Source organism: Phytophthora infestans, genomic scaffold (genome assembly GCF_000142945.1).
Source record: "Phytophthora infestans T30-4 supercont1.9 genomic scaffold, whole genome shotgun sequence".
NCBI lineage: Eukaryota > Oomycota > Peronosporomycetes > Peronosporales > Peronosporaceae > Phytophthora > Phytophthora infestans.
The window spans coordinates 1,773,615-1,792,221 of NW_003303750.1; the positions used below are offsets into that span (position 1 = coordinate 1,773,615).

Below are 18,607 nucleotides of genomic sequence, written 5' to 3' on the forward strand. Positions count from 1 at the left end.
ATCTCGTCGCGTAATTGAGTTATACGCACGAACGCCTCGAGCGCGTACTCTCGTCCGGCAGACGCTTTCTCGAGCGACTCCTTGGTATCCTGTAACTCCTCACCAAGCTGAGCCAGAGCTACATCCGGCGACGAGGGAGGTGGATTTGGCGCGGGAGACCCTCCACGCGCCGACCCTAAGGTGGATCCGCCATGGGTGGATCCCACATAGTCGTTGGTCACCACCTCCTCTTGGGTCAGACGCAACTTGTCACGGAGTCGGTCCAAGCTCTCGTCCGTGGCTGCCCTAGCAGTCTGAGAATCCTCCAGATCCCGCTCGAGGTCGTGGATCCGGGATTGGAGCCGGTGGATCTCAGATCCGGCGAGCGTCATCTCCCTAAGGAGGTGGTCATTGTCGTCCCGCATGCTATCTCGTTGACGGGAGTTGGATCCAGCCGTCCGGTCAGGTCGCGGATCTCGACCGCCTGATCAGCCAGCAAGAGTCGTAGGTCCTGCGACCGAGAGGCCGCACGGTGCTCCCACCCCTGGATCTCCATAGCCTGGTCATGGACCTGGGCTCGCAAGGTTTGGAGTTGGGTGGTGTGCAAAGACGCAGCTTGGCCTTGGGTATCTTGAGCCGTCTGGAGCTCCGCCGTCAAGGTTTGCACCTGATCGGAAAGAGCCTGGGCTAGAACCCGCAGATCGGTGGGCGACATTGAAGACGGACTGACCGGAGGGGTGGCGGATGGGGCCTTGCCCGGCGATTTGCCAGTACGCTTGGCAGGAGACATGTGTCACGAAGAGGAGAAAGCGGTTGTGGATGTTGGTAGTGCACGTCGTGGACGCTGTTGTGCAGCGCCGACCACGTACAGGAGGCGATTGTGGTGAAGTGCTTTCTCAGAAATAAGAGAATGGGCCTGACGCGGGGTCACTATCCCGAATCAGTGACAATTTCAATTGTTTGGCACGGGTGCAAGTTGCCTGTGGTGGATTAGCCATGACGAGCGGCACCCCGTATGGAATGACGATGGATCTGGTATGAGCGATGTACGGGAAGGCAAGATCCACCAAGACTTATCTCGGATCCTGTAATGGGCTCTCCCAAGTTGCATATGTAGGTAGTTTTATAGGTTCTTTGTAGTGGTTCACACCATTACATAAGTAGGTAGATTTGCATTACAAAAGTAGGTGCAGCAGCACACGAGTAGCGTGTGCTGAACTGCCGTCACCTTATTGGTTGAAATATGGGGAGCCAGACCCATAATCAACCAATAAGGAGTTGACGTGTATTTGAGTGGTCAGGGCAAGCTGCCCTGGACCTAAATAAAAACAGAGTTGATTTTCCTTCAGACTAAGTACTTGGTTTCAGTATCACTGAACTTGTACGCTTCCTCATCACTACGTGTAAGCAAGTAACGGACACCCCAGGCCCGTTACACCTGGTAGCACTTTGTAGTCCTTCCCATGACCAAGTTCACGATGAGCCAAGGTATGACGTCTGAAACTCCAGGGCCGACCCTGGAACATGCTGCTTTCCCTCATCTCACTCGTGTCGAGTGGGAAGCCCTTCACCGCCTCGCGGCGGTGTCTGGTGAGGCTGTAATCGCGTTGCTGCTGAGCTCAGCGACGTCCGACCAACAACGCCAAGCAGCCCAAGAGTTCATGGAACGCGAGCTAGCCGATGCGAATCGGCGAGCAACAACTCCCGCGCGTTCCTCGAAAAATGATGTCGTGAAGCTAGAGACGTCTACCTACTCCGGTGAAGGAGCGAATCGCCTCCCGCTGAACCCATGGTTTCGCGAGGTCGACATCGCGATTGCTTCGAGAATGATCGAAGCGCAAGGGACAAAGGTCAATTTCTTATTGTCCCGGTTGTCCGGGAAGGCCAAGGAATGGGCCCTCGGTAAACTTGTCGTTGATCACGACGCATTCCCCACTCTGGAGTCTCTCCAGAAAGATCTCAGGCTCGCGTTCGAGCCACCTCAAGACGAATCCCGCGTGCGTGCCGAGTTCTTCGCCCTTCGTCAAGGCAAAATGACTATGCGCGACTACGTTCAAAAGACTCGCCACCTCGCGTCATGCATCGTGACAAATCCGATTGACGCAGCATCGCAGGTCCATGTATTCGTATTCGGCATGCGTGAAGGCATGACACGGTACTGCCTGACCCGAGCGGAACCTTCCTCTCTCGAGGAAGCATTCGCCCTCGCGTTACGCGAAGACTACGTTGTGGCGGCGTCTTACGCGCGCGCGATGTCAACGGCAGCTCGTGAGTCAGCCCCCGAGCTCATGGAGATCGACGCGATTGACGCATCGAATAATCATCGCCAGTCGACTTCTCGTGGGCCCAACGGCCGTCCTAATCGCCCGCTCACTTGCTTCCGCTGCCGGAAGATCGGTCATCGCGCGGCGGAATGCCGCGCGCCAGCGCCGGTACTCGCGCACACCGCTGAAGTCTCACCTGCCGTTCAGTCAAAAAACGGTCAGGGCCAGTAGGTGCGGGGCGCCCTACTGGCTGGAATGGAGGTCCGGGCCCCCCGGTGGCTACCCAACCTTCTAGCCCTCCTGTGCTCCACGCACACTTTAATGCCACCACCACGTCGGGCGACTCGAGGCTGATCATCGTCAGGCTTCATGTCGCCGGCGCCCGGCGACCACTTCGCGCGCTCCTGGACTCAGGAGCGTCGAATAACTTCTTTCGCGAATCGTGCTTATCGATGCTTCCAAGAGAGATCGCAGTCCGTAATGGTCGAGGTCAGGTCGTCGTCAAACTTGCTGACGGAAAGCCACGCCGCGTTGCGCGGCGCGAAATCACGTTGCCATACACATTCGACGGCTTCTGCAGCAACGACGACTTCCTCGTGATTGAGATGAATTACGCGTTCGACTGCATCTTGGGTATCCCGTGGTTGTCACGATATCAACTAGAGATTGACTGGTTGGCTCGGTCGGTTAAACACCGCTCTGGCTTCGATGTGAGTGAGGTGTTCACACACCTCCTGGTTGCTCAGAATGACTGGCCCCACGTCAGGGTTGTGGACCGGTTGTCCACAATGCAGGTTGAGCAGAGAGCGAGCGATGGCCCTCTCTGTATGTCTTGCACAGCGCTGTTGCGCGAAAACCCCTCGCTACGAAGCGAGGTTGTTAACACTTTGGCGGTAGCGCACGCCCTCCCGCAATCCGAGCAGGCGGTCGAGCATGAGTTCCCGTCACGCAACACGGCGGTCGAGCATGAGTTCCCGCCACGCAACACGACGGTCGAGCATGGGTTCCCGTCACGCAACACGGCGGTCGAGCATGAGTTCCCGTCACGCAACACGGCGGTCGAGCATGGGTTCCCGTCACGCAACACGGCGGTCGAGCATGGGTTCCCGCAACACAACAAGACGGTTGAGCATGGGTTCCCGCAAAACACTCTAGCGGTTGAGCAGAGGTTCCCGCAACGCGATTCGGCGGTCGAGCAGTTGGAGCTCCCGTCATCCACAGCGGTGGTCGAGCAGTTGACACTCCCACCGGCTACGACGGCGATCGAGCAGGGGCTCTCGCCTGTCGATGGCGCGGTCGAGCATCGAGAGCTCCCGCGCACTGCCGACACGGTTGATGGTGCCCCTCCGTGTCTAGAGGGGGGTGATCCCTCGTCCAGCGATAGCGAGTCTTCTGCCTCGAGCAGCGGTTCGAGACGCCGCAAGAAGAAATCCAAGCGACGCCGCCTTAGGCGACGTGGTCAGCCCACCGCCGATATGGCAGTGAATGAGTCCATACACTTCCTGGAACACGTGGAAGGAGGCGTCGTTCGCTCACGCACACTTGACATTGAGAGCCCACCTCGCGAAGCTTCTTCCATCACACGCCTTCCGGGTCTTTCCTGGAAGCATTTTCTGCGCGATCTGAAGTCAGGAGACATCGAGCAGGTCTGCTTGATCACCGAGTCTGCCTCGGCGGAAGAGATCCACACGGTCGCTACCGACAATCTTCCACTTCGTCCAAAGAACGCTGAGCCGAAGTCGGCGCGCGAAGAGCGCTTCGCTGCCCAGTCGTGGGAGTCACTCCGCGACTCGGGCAATCCAGTATACGACACCGTCCGCGAGTTCGCGGATGTTTTTCCCGACAAGATTCCAGCTGAGCTCCCTGCTGACAGAGGCATTCGCCATGAGATTGATCTCACGCCGGGTTCCAAGTACTGTGTGACGCGACAGTGGCCCCTCCCACGCGATCAGGTTAAAGCCATTGACGACTTCTTCGAGAGCCGCCGCAAAGCGGGTCACGTGCGCGAGAGTACCTCGCCACACTCGAGTCCGACGTTCTGCGTGAAGAAAGCCACGGGTGGTTGGCGCATTGTTCACGCTTTTAACAAGCTAAACGACGCCACCATTCCAGCACAAACGCCGATCCCTCGGAAGGATATGGTACTTGACATCATGGGCCGCAGTGTTATTTTCAGCACCATCGACCTGACCGATGGCTTCTATCAGATCTTGATGCGACTCAGCAACGTCCCGCTCACAGCGGTGAGCACTCCCAGCGGGATGCTGTGGGAGTGGCTTGTCATGCCGCAGGGCCTGAAAAACGCACCAGCCACGTTCAATCGCATGGTTTCCCACGTTCTGCGCCCACTTCGCGACTTCGCTCCGAGCTACTTCGATGACATCTTCGTTCACAGCCGCGCTGAGGACGATCTCAGCGCCACAGAAGCTCACTTAAATCACTTACGACAAGTGTTCCAAGTCATGCGCGAAAACAAACTGTACGCGAACTTGAAGAAGTGCATCTTCTGTGCCCCGGAGATTCCGGTGCTTGGCTGTTATGTGAGCAAAAATGGTGTCCGAGCGGATCCTGAGAAGGTCTCGTCCATTTGTGCGTGGCCCACGCCGCAGAATCAGACTGAATTGCGTCAGTGGCGTGGCCTCGCAAATTATCTCCACAAGTACACGAAAAATTATGCTGGTCTGATCCAGCCATTGTCTTCATTGCTGAAGAAAGACATCACGTGGTCGTGGACTCCCGAACATCAGTCAGCCTTTAATGCAGTGAAGAAAAGCTTGGCGGAGGCCCCAATCCTGGCGCTTCCAGATGATGCAAAGCCATTCCACGTTGTTTGCGACGCGAGCGACTTCGCCATCGGCTGTGCACTGATGCAGTTCGACGACGAAGGTCGCGAACGCGTCGTGGGCTACCAATCCAGACAGATGAAGCCCGCTGAGAAGGATTATCCGGTCCACGACAAGGAACTCCTTGCGATGCGCTACGCACTGATCAAATTCAGAGTGTACTTACTCGGTGAGCAGACATTCGCGATCTACACAGATCACGCGTCGCTGCGAACAGCGACGAAGAGCCCTCATCTCTCTCAGCGCATGGCACGATGGCTGTCATTCTTCTCCGAGTACAACTTCGTCGTTCACTACAAGCCAGGCAAGAATAACATCCTTGCGGATGCCCTATCTCGGCGCCCCGATTACGATCCACGCCGAGATTTGGGTCGTCAGTCATATGAAGACGCGGACGACGACGAATTGGACTGCGCCACATGTGTGGCTGCAGGTGTGAACCTGATGACGACGGTATCTCCAATACTTCCCCTGCGGGAAGAGATCGCTGCCGCGTATCGAGATGACTCGATATATGCCGGTATCCTGGAACACCTTCGCACACCAAGTGATGCCACGCTAAAGACACTGAGCCGCTCCACGCGCGACCAGATTCACAGATACCAACTTGACGGTGATCTACTGATGTACAGTATCGATCGATTCGATGCTCCTCGCGTCGTTGTCCCCAACGACCCCGATCTACGCGCAAGAATTATACACGAATTCCATGACGCTCCAGTGGGTGGCCACTTGGGCCGTGAGAAGACTTTCGCAGCGGTATCCCGCGACTTCTACTGGCCTCACCTATACAAGTGGGTGCGCAAGTGGGTCCGCTCCTGCGAAACTTGTCAACGCGTTAAGCCGTCACCGTCATCGCAAGCTCCGCTGCGTTCTCTCCCTCTGGCGACAGAGGCGTGGCGCTCTGTGTCAATGGACTTCATATTCGGTCTCCCACCCGATACTGACGGTCGTACTGGTGTTCTGGTCTTCGTGGATCGCTTTAGCAAGATGTGCTATCTCGTTCCGGTTCCGGACTCAATCACCGCGGCCGATACCGCGGTGCTCTTCATCGACGCTGTCTTCCGACATCACGGCCTTCCTGAATCAATCGTCTCTGACCGCGATCCCCGATTCACATCGGCGTTCTGGACGAAACTCTTCGACCTCCTGGGCACCAAACTCCTCATGTCGACGGCGGCGCACCCGGAGACTGACGGGCAAACGGAACGCGTCAACCGCGTGCTAGAAGATGTTCTGCGCAGTTATGCCCCGTCCTTCGAGAACTGGAGTTCCTTCCTGCCTCTTGCGGAGTTTGCACTCGACAATGCCGAGCACGCGTCGACGGGATTGACTCCGTTTTTCGTCAACAACGCGCGTCATCCACGTGTCCCCGCACAACTTGCTGTGGGCCAACCCACGGCGACTAATGGCTTCACTCTGGAGGGGGAGGAATGTGATAACCCTGTCCAACCGGTTCCGATACTGGTTCAACCACCGGTTTCCGGTGAGTCAACGGTTCTGCCGTCTACGAGTTCAGCTACTCCTGCAGTAGACATCAACGCGGTGACGCGTTTACAGTCGAAGAAGATCCTCGCACCCGCGCAATCCACGTCGTCGCCGTTAGTTGACTGGACACACCGAACGCTGATCGCTCCAGCACAGCCACACTCGACTGTGGCTAACTACGCGCCGAAACCCCCAGCACGACCCGCTGACAAGGCAGCGGTATCCGACTTTGTCCTTCATCGCCAATCGGTTACCCGATTCGTCCGTGACGCGCTACAACTCGCGGTTGACAAGCAGAAGGAAAACGCTGACAAACGTGGCCGCAAGAACACAAGTGCATTCAAGATTGGTGAGCGGGTATTACTCTCAACGGATGGAATTCGTACCTCTGCTATTACGAACCTAGGCGCGAGCAAACTCGCGCCGCGCTACATTGGGCCATTCAAAGTACTACGAGTTATGGGTGATGCCTACACGCTAGACATTCCTACGTCGCTACGACTACACCCGACGTTCTACGTCGGGCGACTTAAGAAGTATCTTCCCGCGATGATCCCGGAGGCGGGACAGGAGCACGCGTTGAGCGGCCCTCGCGATGAGCCTGTCGAGCCAGCGTCCCATCTGTCCCAGTTCCCCGCTCGCGCGGAAAAGCTCCACTCCTCGGTCCGCCAAACACCTGCGCCTCCAGACTACGCAGTCGCTGCAAGAGTTCACGATTAGACTGCCGCAGACTACTCGCCGTCGCCTCGGCGTTCCGAGAGCTCTCAGCCGCCCGCTCGGCCTCCTCCTGTGCGTCCCGAGAAGTGTTCAGCGCCTGATCAACGTCGTCCTGGTCAACCAGGTCGCGTCGAATTCCACCGCGACGGTCCTCCGCCCATCGTTGACTCGAATGGAGATACGTGCTGGATTGTGGACCGTATTGTTGATCACGAAGATCCTCCCCGCGCGCGTCACTCGACCAAGTCGTCAGCTCAACACGCGGCTCCCGCCGCGCGGAAGTATAAGGTACGATGGCTCGGGTTTCAACCTGCTGATGATACGTGGGAGCCTCGCGCCAACTTGTTTCGTGACGTTCCTGATGTCGTCCACGACTACGACTCCAGCCTCGAGTCAAACGCGGCCGCGAGCGACCTCGCGGCGATCGAGAACGCAATCGACTACGCGCCCTACGAGACGTCGAATGCGCCGGAGACGGGCTTCGTCGCGAGCGCTGTCGGCGCGAGCCGCCGCGAATAGCCGCCTGGGTGAACTTGAAAAATGAGCGCTTATACTTCTCGATCCAAACGTGTCCGGTCGGCATGAGCGGAAACTCGACAATATGCTGATTCCACTCTGCTTGCGTCGGGCGTCGCCCGATGTCACACGAACTGCAACCTTCGCGTACGTTGACATAGCACAAACGGTCTTCGGTCCAAGCGTCGTCGCAGACTTTCAGGCGCAGATCACCGAGTGAATGCTCGGCTTGTAAGGCTTCGCGATCACCGAGCCAGCCGACGACACTTTCTCCAGCCTCATGCATCCGATTCCACCGTCGGATGAATGCGCACCATGATCTCTGCAAAGCTTCGTACGTCGCGCCGTCGAGTGTTTTGTTCCGGAGACGCCTGAAGCGCCGAAAGTGGTCCTGCATGGTGTCCAACGCGTCCGGGGTCACCGCCCCGGACAAGTCGTACAGCGCCCACGGCTTCATATCCTCGTTCATTACGCCGGGCCGAACCCCAAGTCGACTCACGCTCTCAGGTGCGATATCAGCGGTCCACCCATTGTTCAGCGTCGTCGCCGACGCTGGAGCCGTCCGCGTTGTTCCGCTTCCTGCCTGGTTCGCCGCCCCCGTCTGCTGCGCCATGTTGTTCTCGTCCGCGCAAGTTGTATTGTGCTGCTCCTGGGCTTCGCAGGAGCTCCCGCCCGTCAAGTTCTCAAGCGTTCTCTTCTCCGCCATTTCCCAGTTTTTCCCGATTGTTCTCCGAAGCGCACCCCCGTTAGGTGATTGCTGTCTTAAGAGGGGGGTGATGTAATGGGCTCTCCCAAGTTGCATATGTAGGTAGTTTTATAGGTTCTTTGTAGTGGTTCACACCATTACATAAGTAGGTAGATTTGCATTACAAAAGTAGGTGCAGCAGCACACGAGTAGCGTGTGCTGAACTGCCGTCACCTTATTGGTTGAAATATGGGGAGCCAGACCCATAATCAACCAATAAGGAGTTGACGTGTATTTGAGTGGTCAGGGCAAGCTGCCCTGGACCTAAATAAAAACAGAGTTGATTTTCCTTCAGACTAAGTACTTGGTTTCAGTATCACTGAACTTGTACGCTTCCTCATCACTACGTGTAAGCAAGTAACGGACACCCCAGGCCCGTTACAGCTCCGCATCGACGTGAGAGACGACGGGAGCTGGCGCGCGGCACTCCGCCGCGCGGTGACCCTTCTTCCCACAGCGGAAGCAAATGAGGGAACGATTGCTTCGCCCAGCGCTACCGCGGTAGGACCCGCGACGTCGATCGCTCGACGCGTTGATGGCGTCGATCTCCATGGGCTCGGGGGTAGACTCTCGGGCTTCCGCAGGTATGGCTGCGGCGTACGATGCAGCGACCATGTAATCCTCGCGAATCGCGAGTGCAAACGCCTCCTCGAGAGAGGAGGGCTCAGCTCTGGTGAGGCAGTAGCGGGTCATACCCTCGCGCATGCCGAACACAAATACGTGGACTTGCGAGGCCATGTCGATTGGCTTGGTCACGATACATGACGCCAGATGTCGCGTCTTCTGGACGTAATCACGCATGGACATCTGCCCTTGCCGAAGAGCGAAGAACTCTGCGCGAACGCGAGACTCATCTTGCGGGGGCTCGAACGCGAGGCGCAAGTCGCTCTGGAGAGTTTCCAGAGTCGGGAAAGCCTCGGGGTCGACAACCAGCTTCCCGAGGGCCCATTCTTTGGCCTTCCCGGTTAACCGGGAGAGGAGGAAGTTCATCTTGGCGGATGACGCCTCGATGCGTCGCGAGGCGATAGCGATGTCGATCTCGCGGAACCACCGGTTTAGCGGGAGCCGGTTTTCACCGACGCCAGAATACGTAGACTTCTCCATCTTGACGACGTCATTCTGGGATGGACGCGAGGGAGTTGACACCCGCCGATTCGCATCGGCGAGCTCGCGTTCCATGAACTCTTGTGCTGCAAGACGTTGCTGGTGGGGCGTCGCTGAGCTCAGCAGCGATGCGACGACAGCGTCTCCGGACACCGCCACGAGGCGGTGGAGCGCCTCCCACTCCACGCGAGTGAGATGGGGGAATGCAGCATGCTCCAGGGTCGCCCCGGAGATCTGGACTTGGCTCATCGTAGACTTGGTCGTTGGAAGGACTACAAAGTGCTACCAGGTGTAACGGGGTAAGAGATACCGTCACTAGCTTACACTATAGTGTGGAGGAAGCTCGCAATAGTAAAACCAAGTCTTAGGTTTGTGTCAAATTCAACTCTGATTTATTTAGGACCAAGGCGGCTACCCCTGGCCTCGTGTGAACCACTCAAACACATGTCTTTATCTGATTGGTCAATAAGTGAGTCTGGCTCCTCACTATCAACCAATCAGATGATGACATCTTGGCACACGCTACCCGTGTGCCACTTTACCTACTTATGTAATAATAAAGAAATATCTACCTACTTATGTAATTGGAGTTGGGCCCATTACAGTATTGCTTCGTTTAGATTGATAGATGCCGTCATTTTGGTCCTTGGCAGGGGCTTTTTTTAATACCAATGTTCCAGACCAATCTGGCAGGCCCGTAGGTGCGTAGACGACTTTGCTGTAGCTCCGAATGCCGTTAGCTTGCCTCATTTGTTGCATTGGAAGCTGGAAGCTTGCTGGTGTGAAAAATAAAGTATTGTACGAAGCGAAATGACATCCTATGTCATTAGTCTATTTCTACAGATGGCTAAAGCAACTGGCATCAATAGCTGCTTTCATATTTGGCGTGGGATCGTCTCGATACTGGAAATAGGCGCACTGACTGAAAATGTTAGCTACTATACCCTGCCTGATTGGAGCGGCATATGCTGCTCTGAGGGTCGCTCCTAAGGACTGCCACATGTGTCATGCCATGTCACAAAAACAAAACGAGACATGGAATCGCGTAGTTAGGAATTAGGTTTGCCTGCTACTGTGCCATGGGCGTGGGATCGCAGAAGTTATTGTTTTAGGCAAAGAAGAATGAAGACAAAACAAAATCTCTTCTCGATGGCATGATGGCAATGACACTCCACGCGGCACTTGTGCATGCTATCCATGGCGCCCCGTGCCATTTCATTTACTTTAGTCTCTGACCCCAGCGAAATGCTAGCCAATAAGATCATCTGATTTTGTGCCATGGTATGGCATGGCGTGCAGATCGGTAGGACAATACATGTCCATCGGCCATAGTACTGCTAGCTGCAACTGAAAAGATACCATATTCGAACTGCAACCTAGTAAATACAGCAATATCCCGATGTCCAGTACTGTGTTGATTGTCATTCATTGACAAACGCAAGCCAGCTATCTGCAGTTGTAAAATAACGAAATATACTCCATGAGGCTTCTTGTGACTGATTGTGACGTGGTGGTCACTGGCCAATGACATGGAGGTGACCAGCCACGCCAATTATTTAAGTTTAGCTGGTCAGATTATTCTGGTCGGCGTAAACCTCAAATTGCGTGTCTTTCACATCAAACTACAATCCTATTGGTTCATAACCCCATGGATTTGCAACAATTTCCTTGCAGTATTTGAAAATGCTAAGCGGTCACCTGGAATGGGTGGGCTTGTAAATTATGATATCGACTATGCGGTAAATTACATGGATGACTTGGCTTGCGTACCGCGTTGACAATAAATGCATTAGGCGACAACAATGACATGATATTTTATCAAGATCAGTTATTATTGCGATGGGCATTACTAAAAAACAAAAGTAGTAAAAGGTAGGAATGCATGTATTTGCTAAGCAAATTCCAACCTTTTATTTTCACTGTGCAGTAAAACCACACAACACGCACACAACATCTGATTGTTGAAAAAATGGAGACCGCGACCGCGTCTAGGTCGTGGCCAGCGCCGCCCTTGGAGCGCCTCAACTTCGCATCGTGGGACGCCTTCTTCGCGTATATGGAGGAGTATCAGCTCCGCACTCGTCAGGTTCGTTTACTGTACGGGCTAACTAATTGCGTAGTGCCTCCTAACGCTTTTCTTAAGACCTTCCGCCGTCGTAGTGCCACGTCTGTCAAGGCGCGTAACCAGGCTTTGGCTTCGATTGCTGGCTCTGGTCGCCCTCTTCCAAGTCCGCTATTGCCAGAGAGTTTTCTGGACTACACGCGGATGTTGCAATGCTCCCACAAGCTACGAGGGGAGGCGGCACGAGCTCATGTTCGCTGGAACCGAGAGCAGCCATCTGAGTGCCAGGCCAGGGTACGTTGTAGTTGCCATAATGAACTATAATCTGAAGTAGTTAACAGGTTATGTGCACAGATAAATGCGACTCTGCAGCTTTGCGAGGACGGACAGTACCGCATTCGCGTAACCAAAGCCAGTCTCGTCCACAACCACCCACTTGGAGGGGGTGCTGTGGCTGTATCTGCAGCTGCCTCCATGGCTTCAGCCTCAACACTGCAGCCAGGAGTCTCACCGGAGACGCAACAGACCAAAAGACGACGTGTAGGTCGTCCTCGGAAGTACTACAGATCGGATGAAAGTGGCGCGAGGAAAAGCAGCGCAGATATGACCCACATTCCCACAATGGCAGATGTGCGTTCCTTTCTTGAGCGCGTCAAGCGAGTGCGTTCGAATCAGCGAGATGTGCTTCAGTCGGTAGAGGAACATCTCGCTACCTACGTCAACGAGTTTGCAGCACTGGAGGGCAACGCGGCCAAGATATTCGTCGATAACGAGGTGCAATCTTGTAAAAATTAAAGTGAACAGTCGCAGAAACTAATGGGGTTATGATGTTATGGAAGCGTAGAAGGTCTTGTCGAGTATTACGCTCCAGACGAAGCACATGCGCAAGGTCTTTGCAGCTTTCCCCGAAGTGTTACGTGTGGATACCTTGCCTCCTTCTAAGGAGAACACCTCTGAATCAAGTTACGGCGTCTTCTCGCTAATGGCACATGACACACTTGGTAAATGGCAGTACGTTCAGCACGCTATCGTGGAAAGCGACCGATCCGAGACACTTCGTGTTGCTCTGGATCAATTCAAGGCGCACAACGCTCGTCATGCTCGCATTCGCGCCTTGATCGTGCCAAGTGATGACGCACCAGGACTCATCGAGGAGCTGCGATCAAGTTTCCCTTCCGCTCGTGTGCTGTACTCGCAGTTCCACGTGGTGCGAGCTCTCCACAAGGCGATCGCAGAGCATGGCAAGGACTTAACGTCGTGGCATCGGGACCGTCTCACGGGGATCGCTCAGCTGCTGGTGTACGCGCCCACTGCTCCCGTCTACGGTGCAAATATCGCTCTCATGGCTGACGTTCTAGGCTCGAAACAACACTCTTTTTTCTGCTACTACGTCGAAATGTGGGATTCGTGTCGAGATCGCTGGACGACATTCGCTCGTGAAGGCGTGACGACCTTCAGTATCTCGGAATACGACGGGCAGTTCGCGTCTACGTGGCAAGGTATCTTCGCTGCGGTTAACGAAGAAATGGCTCTGGACGAGACGGTCGCAGCTATCCAATACTATCAAACGGTCGTGGAGCGTGCGTTTCTACGGGACTTGAATACTGAGCTGAGCAATTGCAACATTGCTGCGATCCAAAGTGGCTCTGGTGGCGAGGAGTACGACGCGGAGATGCGACTATTGGCTGCTACTGTGAGTCCCGCAGCTAGTAGCTTGGTGTTCCCGCAATACCGGTATTCCATATCCCGAGGCGCGTACCAGTTCTTTGAGCCGACACGTGGATCGTTCTTTGTGTCTGCTGTGGCCCACAACGAGGTTTTCTGCGATGATCCTTCCAAGGAGTTTTGTGTCGAGGCCGAGCGAGGCTGGCAATGTTCGTGTGCCTTTATGACGAATCATCGCTTACCGTGTCGTCACGTCTTTTACGTTCGACGTATTACCCGCTGCAGTACGTTAATTCCGATGGAACATATCGAGCCTCGCTGGGTGTTGACCAGGGCCAAACACTTTTTCGAGGATAATTCCATGGAAATTGGTCGAGATACGGGACCAGATCACGAATTCAGCAACGTTGTTCCCCATCCTGGCGCCTGGCAGAAGTACGTTACAGCACAGGAAGTGGGGAAACGTATCAGTCAGCGCATGATGGAGATGGATGCGTCGGAATTCGACCGAGCGCTACGCTTCTACAAGCTCGTGGAGTCGACGTTAATTGTGCGTCCTTTTAACTTGAAGTCAGCTGCTGCAGCGAGGCTCAATGTCCACGGCGGAGGGGCTACAGCATCGGCAACACGTGAACCTAATTGGGTCGAGCCAGACCCTACGAGAGCCTTGGCGCCGCGTGGTGGTCCAGTGGCTGGGACAATGTATATGTCGCCAAACGACCAAGTTGCTGCAGCGATAGCGCCAAGGAACAGACAACTAGCGCAGATGGGTGACTGCCAGGCATCTCGACGTCCGACGGACGTCATTGATCTGCAGGATGAATCGGAGGAAGAAGAGAAGAACGACAGTGGGCGGCAGAATGAGGCCGGACTTGAAGAGGACGCAGGAAAAGAAGGCGATGTGGCCAAGACGGAGCCAGAGCATGAAGAACAGAACGAGGTGTCGGCAGATGATCTGTTGGAGGAGCAAGCACATGTAGATGGCAATCCATCACCATCCTGTCCACTCCGCGAGCCCTGGGAGGCGATCGACGACCCGCATGAAGAGCTCGCAGATACCGCCGGCCTTCAGAGCTAGAATGTTTGTCAGCATTTTTTTTGTTTTTGTTTTTATCCACCAATGATATCTTGTCTTTTATCTGTTTCAGCGAATCAGCTGAATTTTGTGTGATATTCTGTACGATCTGTTTGTCTTTCCGGTGGTAGTAGCTCGGCCCCCAGACTTCATCGCTCCGCCTCTCGATCATGGCGGGTCGACGTGCTACGGCGGGGCTTAGTAGCAGCCTGTACACCGATTTCCTGGCCGAGAACACACGACTGAATGAGCCCTTAGATCCCACTACCCACTCGCTCCATTCGCTGGAGATTAACACTCTCACGCCAAGCGGCACAGCCATCGGACTGCAGACGTGTGTGCTGGCCTCGTTCTTTAAAGCTGCAGTCAAGCGCAGTGTCGAGTCGGCGCTGGTGTGTGAGAGTCAGCTCAACTCTATCATCACCTCCAGTCTGCGTGTGAGCTCGTCGCGTCATTTGGCTCTTCAGGCGCATCTCCAGGCCAGTAACAATCTGCGCTTCACTCTGGAAGCTCAGGAGTCCGCAACAGACAAGGCACCAGCGTCTTTCGCGCACATCGGGGCTGATTATAAGACACAGAGCTTCTTTGCAGGAGCTAAGATCGACGCAGTTAATGGACCGACACTTCAAGCCACACTAGGAGGGAAAGCTGGCGATGTTGCCATGGGGATTATCGGAGCTTACGACGTCGGACTGGACCATAGCGACAGACTGGGCAGATTCACAACACTCAACATGGCCACGAGCTATACTCACGAAGACCTGCTAGCTCTCCTACAAGTGTACGTAAAATGTGGATATTTTTTATTATTTTTTTTGTTACTTATAACATTTTTTTTAGCAATGATGGAGGTCGCAAGGTGCAGTTGGACTTGACCCAAACAGTGTTGCCGGAGCTTCTGGTGAGCTCACGCTTTGTATTCGACCGAAGAAAAGACAAGCGATCGTTGAGACTCATGGGCAGGTACGCGTTGAAGGAGACAGAGACGGTGTCGAGCTCTATCGGCTCGGACGGCATTTTCATCGGAGCATTCGAGTGGCGCACATCCAAACATCTTAAGACGCGCGTATCAGCGCAGATGGACTTGCGACACTACGATAGCGACTCACACCACCTCGGCGTGTCCATAGAGATCAGCTAAACGAAAAAAAAACCAGCCACCTCACGAGTAAATATAAAGAGGGACAATAAAAACCATCAACACAGCACCCAGAAATGAAGCCCCTGTTCCTGTCCCTTATTTGGCGTAGATGACAGTGTCACGTTTGGAGCGAGCAATGACGTTTCCCTTCTCGTCACGAGCACCCGGAGCAGCCTTAGCAGACGGATGATTGGCCAGTTCACTGGGTACAGGCATCTCTGTCGACACGAGATATTGCTTGAGGTCGTACATGATCTCCTCGTCGTCGTCAGTGAGGAGCGAGATGGCTACACCGTCCTTACCGGCACGACCGGTACGTCCGATACGGTGCGAGTAGTTCTGGATCTTGGACGGTAGGTCGAAGTTGACAACATGCGTCACATCAGGGATGTCCAGACCACGTCCAGCCACATCCGTAGCCACCAACATATCGCAATATCCTTCGCGGAACATCTTGAGACTCTCTTCTCGCTGGTCCTGCGTCTTGCCGCCATGCAAGATGGTGCAACGGAAGCCTTCGCTCGAGATAAACTTGGCCACCGAGTCACATTCCTTCTTAATGTTGACGAACACGATGATCTTGGCGCCATCCACCACTTTCTCCTTACGAGACCGAGGCACCGGAACATTCTGCGCACTGAGAATATCACGCAGCACCTCCACCAGCTTGGAGCGTTTCTTGCCTGGATTCATGAACATGACACGTTGTTCGATACGCTTGTTCTTGCCAGAGTCCTCATCGCCAATCTTGACAATCGACGGGTGGCGTAGAAACGTCTTCGCTAGACGCTCCACCTCGACAGGCATCGTGGCACTGAACATGGTCGTGACACGAAGACGATGCTGAAATTCTCCTAGCTGAGCTCTATTCGCCAACGTGAGTTGTTGTTCCATCTCTTCTTCGTTCTCCGACTTCAACAGTGACCCCATGTTCTCCAAGACAGCAACAACCTGCGGTTCAAAGCCCATATCAATCATACGATCGGCTTCATCCAGCACCACATAGTTGCACTGGTTCAGCACCAAGTAGTGGCTTTCCAGACAATCCATGAGACGACCAGGAGTACCGATGATGATCTCGACACCCTCACGAAGACGGAATCCCTGGTCTTCGATGCTCTGTCCACCAACAACCGACAAAGTCTTGATAGGGTTCATCTTCTCTGGTAGCCCCACACTCGTGTGCTTGCACAGCTTAATAGCTTCTTGCTCAATCTGCAGCGCCAGTTCACGCGTAGGTGCCATAACCAGCGCCAACGGACCTTGTTCGCCCGTCCGTGCCACCATTGTAGCAGGTAGAGAGTAGATGTAGGCGATGATAGGGATCACGAAGGCTGCAGTCTTACCGGAACCAGTCTCTGCAATACCGATGATATCGCGCTTCTGCAATCCAATAGGGATAGCCTGCATCTGAATAGGTGACGGGCGTTCGAAGCCTAAGTCCTTAATGGCCTTGTACACAGCGTCCGGCAGCATCTTGCCTGCTTCGCTCCACTTACGTAGAGGATGAGGAGCGCGTCCACCTTTGAGCGTAATGTCAAAGTCTTCACGGAAGATACGCCAGTCACGCTCCTTCATCTCATCCAGCGACTTCTCCGACCAGTGCGTGCCCATAGTCTTCGCCTCCCGGGATGCCATCTCCTGGATACGGTCTCGTTCGCGAGCCTGCATATTGCGCAGAGCACGCTCGCGTTCTTGCTGTCTAGCTGCGATCTGTTCACTCGTTAAGCTGCCGTCAGTCGCGTCCGCTTGCTGTTGCTCCTTCTGGCGCTTGTGACTCAGTTCCTCCAAGAACGAGTTCTGCTTGCGTTGTTCACGCATGTCCACACCGGCACGATAACCGCGTCCATAGAGTAGATTCACATCCATACGATGGGCATACAACGGATTTAGATCCGCGCTTGTATCCTCGGAAGCTTCCCAGTCAAACTGAAAAACTTTGGAGAATTTCTCACTCGCTTTGATTACTTTCTTCTTCTTCACTGTCTTTCCCAAGTACTGATCTTTCAGAGCTTGTAGAGCCTTCGCCTCGCTAGGATCGAGTAGTGCTGGTTTGTCTTCGTTCTTCGATGAAGAAGTTGTTTCTCCACGTCGGTCTCTGGAGCTTCCAGTTCGATCATCACGACGACGGTCTCCATTGGACCTGGCGCTTCGGTCTCGTTCTCTCTCGCTGCGCTGACGCTGCAGGAACTGGCGTCGAGCTTCCTCCGTCTCCTTTCGCTGCTTGTCCATCTGTCAACACAGTTAATTAGCAATGTAGCAGTAAAAATGACAATGTGAAGTGTGTTTTCACCTCCTGTCGCTTCTTCTCGAGTCTCTCGAGCGCGTCTCTCTGTCTCTGAGCTTTCGAACGGAACGTCGGCTTGGAAGGAGGCTCTTCCGTTGCTGCGGAGGCTTCTTCGATCTTCAGTGGCAGCTTTCGCTCGCTCGAAGACGCATCTTTCGACTTAGAAGCGGCTTCCTCCTTTTCCTTTGTCCGTCGCTCGGCTGCTCGCTCTTCTGCACGTTTGGCGATGGCAGCTATGCGCTCTGCTTCTTGGCGCTGCTCTTCGTCCAGCTCTACAGCTGGACGCTTACTCGCCGAGCGCGAACGTGAGCGAGAGCGCCGCCGCTTGCGTTGGTCAGGCATGGCCAAAAAATTCTGTTTCTTTTTCAGACTCCTATTGTGAAAAATAAGAAATCCAACATGTTTTTCTCCTTACAACTTTTAGTACCGGTAAGTACTTAAGTAAGCTTCATTTTTAGCAAAAATTCTTATTTCGTAATGCGGATGTTTTTAGAAACAATAGAAATGACAAACTAACAAACCAAGCGGGGCTCTTTCAGTAAGTTGGGGCCGAGGTGAAGCGTCGATTTGGTCGGCGGGTACGACTCAGCTAATTGGGCCACCTTAGTCTCAGACACAACATGAGAAGGGGGCTCGCAAAATACCGTTTCAAATTGAAAGGCCTGATTTCAGTCTCCATAATAAGTTATTCAAAACATACAAACAATAGATAATCATTGTC

General features: G+C 54.3%; 3 protein-coding genes across 3 annotated transcripts; 2 read left to right on the forward strand and 1 right to left on the reverse strand.

The window, feature by feature from the left end:
* Positions 1-11,626: 11,626 nt before the first annotated feature.
* PITG_23304 (uncharacterized protein) lies at positions 11,627-14,461 on the forward strand (the record flags this gene model as incomplete). The annotated part of the gene is made up of 4 exons (XM_002998120.1): positions 11,627-11,742; positions 11,800-12,012; positions 12,073-12,492; positions 12,563-14,461. 4 exons carry the CDS (start codon positions 11,713-11,715, stop codon positions 14,459-14,461), a joined length of 2,562 nt encoding a protein of 853 aa, XP_002998166.1.
* Positions 14,462-14,628: 167 nt separating this feature from the next.
* PITG_05934 (uncharacterized protein) lies at positions 14,629-15,599 on the forward strand (the record flags this gene model as incomplete). Its single annotated transcript, XM_002998121.1, has 2 exons — positions 14,629-15,239; positions 15,299-15,599. The coding sequence occupies 2 exons, from the start codon at positions 14,629-14,631 to the stop codon at positions 15,597-15,599; spliced, it is 912 nt and encodes a 303-aa protein (XP_002998167.1).
* Positions 15,600-15,695: 96 nt separating this feature from the next.
* Positions 15,696-18,228, reverse strand: PITG_05935 (DEAD/DEAH box RNA helicase, putative; the record flags this gene model as incomplete). The annotated part of the gene is made up of 2 exons (XM_002998122.1): positions 15,696-17,831; positions 17,893-18,228. The coding sequence occupies 2 exons, from the start codon at positions 18,226-18,228 to the stop codon at positions 15,696-15,698; spliced, it is 2,472 nt and encodes an 823-aa protein (XP_002998168.1).
* Between the last annotated feature and the right edge of the window lie 379 nt (positions 18,229-18,607).